The sequence below is a fragment of the Macaca nemestrina genome, chromosome 8 (genome assembly GCF_043159975.1).
Source record: "Macaca nemestrina isolate mMacNem1 chromosome 8, mMacNem.hap1, whole genome shotgun sequence".
NCBI classification, from domain to species: domain Eukaryota; kingdom Metazoa; phylum Chordata; class Mammalia; order Primates; family Cercopithecidae; genus Macaca; species Macaca nemestrina.
The window spans coordinates 114098516-114104734 of record NC_092132.1 but is presented as its reverse complement, the minus strand read 5'-3'; the positions used below and the strand labels follow the sequence as shown (position 1 = coordinate 114104734).

The window sequence follows — 6219 nt, the reverse complement described above, 5'->3', positions numbered from 1 at the left end:
CATAAATATATATACTTTATATATATATTTATACATACTTATATAATTCCATACCTGAGATAAAAAGTATTTAAAAATAACATTCTAGAAAAGGAGAAAGATATGCAAATCCTTACAGCAGGAATGAATGTGATGTATCCAAGGAATTTGAAAGCATAAAGACACAGCAGGTCATGTTCAAAGAGGTCATGCAAAGTTTACGGCAAGAGTGATTTAATCAGAGCGCTTATTAGGAAATATGGCTCTGGGTGCTGTGCAGGGAACTTGGGGCAAGAGGGAAATCAGGAATGCCAGGAAAGCTAGTTATTTGGTTTTAGTCTAGCGAGAGATGATAGAATATTTTAGGCTGGGGTCCCGAGGAAACAGACTCTGAGATGCGGATCAGCGGCAGGTGACTGGTTGTGGAGTGCCGTCAGCATCAATGCCTGAAGATGGGAAAGATGCAAGATTGGACAGAGGGAGATCTCAGCCTACCCTGAAAGGTGTTCTGAAGGTTAGATGACCCCTTAGAGTTGACATGGACAAGGAGAGCAGGATTTTACACCACCATGTGGATCAGTCACTGGATATAGCTGCCCCTGGAAGGGAAAAAGGGTAACCTTAGGTGATGTAAGCTTCTTCAGTAGTGGCAGTCCCTAAAGCGGGCTGATAGCTGAGCACCTGGGAAAATCTTAAAGGGAGTTCTGGATCATGCATCACAGCATCCACCATATGAAGGGTTGGCATAAATGGCAATGAAAATGGAGAAAGTAGATGGCTTTGGGAAACATTTTCTAGATAGAACTGACAGAACTTGGCCATAGATTATGTATAGGGAGAGAAAGAAAGGGAGTTATTAAGGATCATAGCAAGGTTTATTTTATAACAGAATGAATATGTATACCATATTTTTATATATTTGTATTGATTAGTTAGATAAATAAATGAGTCTACACTTCAGGGGCCAGGGCTAGGCAGGAATCAAAATTTAGGAGTAATCAATAAATAGGGTATCAGAAAAAGCATGAGCCCACATAAGAATCACCTCAAGAAAGAACATAATATAAGAAGATTGAGGCCGGGCACAGTGGCTCACACTTGTAATCTCAACACTTTGGGAGGTCGAGGCAGGTAGATCACCTGCAGTCAGGAGTTCGAACCCAGCCTGACCAACATGGTGAAAACCCGTCTCTACTAAAAAGAAAATACAAAATTAGCTGGGCATGGTGGTGTGTGCCTGTAATCCCAGCTACCTGGGAGGCTGAGGCAGGAGAGTCACTTGAACCAGGAGGCAGAGGTTGCGGTGAGCCAAGATTGTGCCATTGCACTCCAGCCTGGGCAACAAGAGCGAAACTCTGTCTCAAAAAAAAAAAAAAAAAAAAAAAAGATTGATAAGTCCTTGAGTTATGACAATAATTAAGAGGGGTTTTGTGAATCCCTTGTCCTCTGCTTGGCACATAATAAAAGCTCAGTAAATCCTTGTTGCCATAATAATAATTTTTTCTAATTTAGCAGGGGAAATGATGCTGCCACAAAAGTGTGCTATATAGGCCTATAAAATCCATAGCCATAGACAGCAGAACAAAGGGTTCTTCTGGAGCCCTTGGAAAAACTGGAACACACATCAGTTGCATGGTTGGAGAGTTGAACACTGGCACACCTAGAAATGTCTTTCAAGAAGGCATCCTTCAGAAGAAATCAGCCTGGGCTGATTTGTCATTCATTCCTCGCATCTAAATTTTCAGCAATCCTCTCAGCTTTACCTTCACAATATGCCAGAATTGGATCAGTTCTCACTACTTCCACATTCTCCCTAGTGGAAACTTTCATCCTCTCTTTCTTGGATTATTTGAACATCTTCTGACTAGTCTTCCTGCTCCCCACTCCCTGCTTGCTTCCCTGAAATCTATTCTCTCCTAAGACGTGTCAGTGATCTTTTAAAATTATAAGGAAAATCATGCCATTTCTCTGCTCCAAATTCTCCAAAGCCTACCTGTCTCCTACAGCCTACGAGCTAAATCCACAATCAAAGACTGTGAGGTTGCACACAGCCTGCTCCTGCCCTCTTTCCACTGCCTACCACTCGCCGTTACCTCATCTCCTCCCACTCTGCCCTGGTCACTCTGCTCTGACAACACTGGTCCCTGGCTGTTCTCCATACTCCTTGCACACTCTTTTCTTCAACCCTCTGCACTTACTCCTCTGCCCACAGCACCCTTCCTGCAGATATCCACACAGCTGCCTGCCTCTCTCACCTCCATCAAGTCTTTGCACAATGTCTCATTACAAGAAGCTGTGCCTGAATATCCTAGGAAAATGTCAGCCCTCTCTTTCCACCACTGTACAACTCTGCTTCATTTTTACTCGTAATATTCATTACTCTCTGACATGGTATATATTATAAATGTATGTTTCTATTGTCTATTTCCCAGTAGAACATACACTTCATTAAGGTAAAAAAAGGGATTCTTTGCATGGTTTGGTTTGGTTGGTTTTGTTTGGTTTACTGTTTCATTTCCAATGCCTCGAAAAGTTCTGGCTAATAACACACTTTTAATAAATATTGATTAAATAAACGAGTGGATAAGTGAGTGAGTGAATGAATGAAGAAAATATAAGGAGAGTCTCTAACTCAATTTCCTAGTGAGGTACCTTCCCCACTGTGTCTCCCTTTGTGCATTTTCTAGATCTTACTTGACTAGATAAAAAGAAAAATAAAAAGACCTGTTTTTCTTTCTTAAAGGACTTTCTTACATGACTAGAAAGTGGACCAGGCACAAGATCCACAAAGAGACTCTCCAGGACCCTTTGAAGCTCACATTTAGCATACGACAACTCCAGAGGTCAGTGGGGACACTGGCTGGCTTGAATATTGTGAAAGGCAGGAAGAACACATTTATATTCTTCCAAAGAAGTTATTGCTCTATGTCTGGGTAATGCCAAAATCAATTTGAAAACAAAAGATCACCTCATTCATTTCGGGCATGGTGCACGTAAAACACTCGATTAACTTTTCCTGCTGGCTTTTTTGATAGCTATTGTTGTGGATGTATACACAAGCCTAAGGAGATAGCCTCTACTCTTCATATGATTACTACATTTCAAATTACAATTGTCTTCAGCGACACTTAGCGCTTATACACAATCTCCAAAAAGTCAGCATTTCAAGCTGTGTCATGTCAGCGTTTTGTATGTAAACTCCTGTCCTGGAATTGATCACATGCCAAATTATTATCCTTGATTACTCAACTTTCTCTCAGTAGCTCTGGAGTTGCCCCTGATATGGACGTCCAAAGGGCACTGATGTGGACTGCCAAGTGTTTGCCGTACACTTTAATTACTTCTCTGGGAATGAAAGCTTTCCTGTGGTTAGCAGAACCCCTTGTTCTAACTGTCGTTTGGGAAGATTTGAGAGTCTAAGCAACCTTGTTTACGTCTTATCTTTGTATTTTCCTGTCTTCAGCTATTTTCTTAAAGGAAGGCCCAGGTCTATATTATCCTACTGCCACATTAAGAAGTAAAATGAATACTCACAGCCCTGCCCCTGATCACTGAACACAGCTTTTAGTAACGTTTTACACAGGGACAGGATATTGGCAACTCAACTGTTAAGCCTTTCTGTGATTATTCTTCCTTGAGATCACTCTGATGTCACCAGTGTAATTTGAGCCTGGAGCTTTTGTTCACACTTTAAATAGCAGTCCCAGAATGATTTCACTACAGACTCTCTGGAAAGCCTGGGAGCTGAATTCCGGAAGATCCCCACATCGATGAAAGCAAAGCGAAGCCACCAAGCCATCATCATGTCCACGTCGCTACGAGTCAGCCCGTCCATCCACGGCTACCACTTCGACACAGCCTCTCGTAAGAAAGCCGTGGGCAACATCTTTGAAAACATAGACCAAGAATCACTACAAAGGCTCTTCAGAAACTCTGGAGACAAGAAAGCAGAGGAGAGAGCCAAGATCATTTTTGCCATAGATCAAGATGTGGAGGAGAAAACACGTGCCCTGATGGCCTTGAAGAAGAGGACAAAAGACAAGCTTTTCCAGTTTCTGAATCTGCGGAAATATTCCATCAAAGTTCACTGAGGAGAAGAGAATGGATAAAGATGTTATCCAAGAACGGACATTCAAAGACCAAGTGAGTTTGTGAGATTCTAACAGATGCAGCATTTTGCTGCTACCTTGCAAGCTTCTCTTCTGTCAGGACTCCAGAGGCTGGAAAGGGACCGGGACTGGAAAGACACCAGGACTGAACAGACTGGTTACAAAGACTCCAAACAATGTCACGCCCCATGCTGTTACAGTGGAGAACAAAATGCTTTCAGCAAGGATATGAAAACTCTCCTGTCCCTGCAGGAAAGGATTGATGCTGATAGAAGAGCCTGGACAGATGTAATGAGAACTAAAGGAAACAGATGGCTGGAGATGACATATATCCGGGGTCACTTTGTCAGGCCCTAGGACTTAAATTTAAGCTGAACTTCTTTTTTTTTTTTTTTTTACCAAATAGATAGGGGAAGGGAGGAGGGAGAGGGAGGACAGGGAGAGAAAATACCGTGCATAAATTGTTTACGGGATTTTTATATCTGAATGTTCAAAATGTTGCCAAGCCTGAATGTTGTCTATTGGTATAGATTTTTAGAAATCAATAATTGATTACTTATTTGCACTTATTACAATGCCTGAAAAAGTGCACCACATGGATGTTAAGCACAAATTCAAGAACGTAAGATGCCTTCAGCAGCTCTGTAAAACCATACGCCACCTTTTGGTTTGTAAAAGGTTTTTTTATACACTTCAAACAGGTTGCACAAAAGTTAAAATAATGGGGTCTTTTATAAATCCAAAGTACTGTGAAAACATTTTATATAGTTTTTAAATCTTCTGACTAATGCTAAAATGTAATCTAATTAAATTTCATACAGTTACTGCAGTAAGCATTAGAAAGTGAATATGAGATACCAAATAGTTTATAAAGACGCTATAGTTTCTATAATTTATTTTACTGGCAAATGTCATGCAACAATAATAAATTATTATCAACTTTGTGGCTTTTGGTCTGTGATGTTTGGTCTCAAAGGAAAAAATAAGATGGTAAGTGTTGATAGTTACAAACTTTTCTAAAGATGTGTCTCTAACAATAAAAGTTAATTTTAGAGCAGCTTTATATTAATTACCAAACTTTTTCAAAACAAATTCTTACATCAAATACCTGGGAAATTTCTCTGTCTCAATCTTAAAATATAAAATATAGATATAGAAATTGATAGATTGACTCCTTGGCATTGCTATTTATGTATCCATTAAGGATGAGTTTTAAAAGACTTCTTTCTCTTCATACTTTTGAAAAATCTCTTCTATGATTACAGTAGCTATGTACATGTGTACATCCATTTCTCCCAAGCAATATGTTTTGGGCTTAGAGTCTGAATGATGACCAAGATTCTGTGTGTTAATAGCAACAAATATAGAAATAATATTATCTCTTTGCTTATTTCCCATTAAAATTATAACCAAATATTTCTAGGACAGCATACATAAATGCTTGCTATGCTTTCCTAACAAAAAGAAATAAAATTTTTCCAGAAGTTAAGCATTTTAGAAACACCTAAAGTGTTTGTCAAAATGATGATCACAATAAGTCAAAAGAAGTGAACTACCTCAGATCTGCTGGGAGGGTTACAAGTCAGGATTATAAATACTATGTTTCTAAAAAGAAAATCAAATGGCAAATTCTATGTTCAAATAGATTTTTGAAATTCTATGTTCAAAATAATTTACTCATTCACTGAAGATAATGCAAACCACTTTATTAAAAAGGAGCTCTTTCCAAGAGATCATTCAGGAAGATGATGCATTAATTTGCAAAATTGTGTGTGTGTGTGTGTGCATTTTACTAGGAGGAATATTGATAATTTTCATGAGATTTATAGAGACAGCCATAACTCCAAAAAAAGTTATAAACAAAAGAAGGGTTTGGGGAGTAGCAGGAGAATTGGAGGAAGCCTAGCCCAGCCTGGGGACGTCCTAGACAATTCCACAGAAATTTCCCTGTGCTGCGTTCCGGGAGGATGAAAGAGAAGGCTGTAAAGAGGCCCCCTGCTCCACGACCCTACTTTCCCATCCTTGTGAACTGAGCTTTCTTAATGTTCGCTGCATATGCGAGAAATCACTTCCTTCTCCTGATAGGGCCCATCAGTGAAATTTTTTATTTTCAATTCCAAAATGGAAGCAC

The 6219-nt window shown here is 39.5% G+C and overlaps 1 protein-coding gene across 1 annotated transcript; it reads left to right on the top strand.

Moving 5' to 3' along the window:
- The first annotated feature begins 3552 nt into the window (after positions 1–3552).
- TCIM (transcriptional and immune response regulator) lies at positions 3553–5034 on the top strand. Its single transcript, XM_011732562.2, has one exon. It carries the CDS (start codon positions 3750–3752, stop codon positions 4068–4070), a length of 321 nt encoding a protein of 106 aa, XP_011730864.1. The 5' UTR covers positions 3553–3749; the 3' UTR covers positions 4071–5034.
- Positions 5035–6219: the final 1185 nt, after the last annotated feature.

What these genes read in the sequence shown, in the direction of transcription:
- TCIM (XM_011732562.2), top strand. Translation starts at nt 3,750, where the DNA reads ATGAAAGCAAAGCGAAGCCACCAAGCCATCATCATGTCCACGTCGCTA.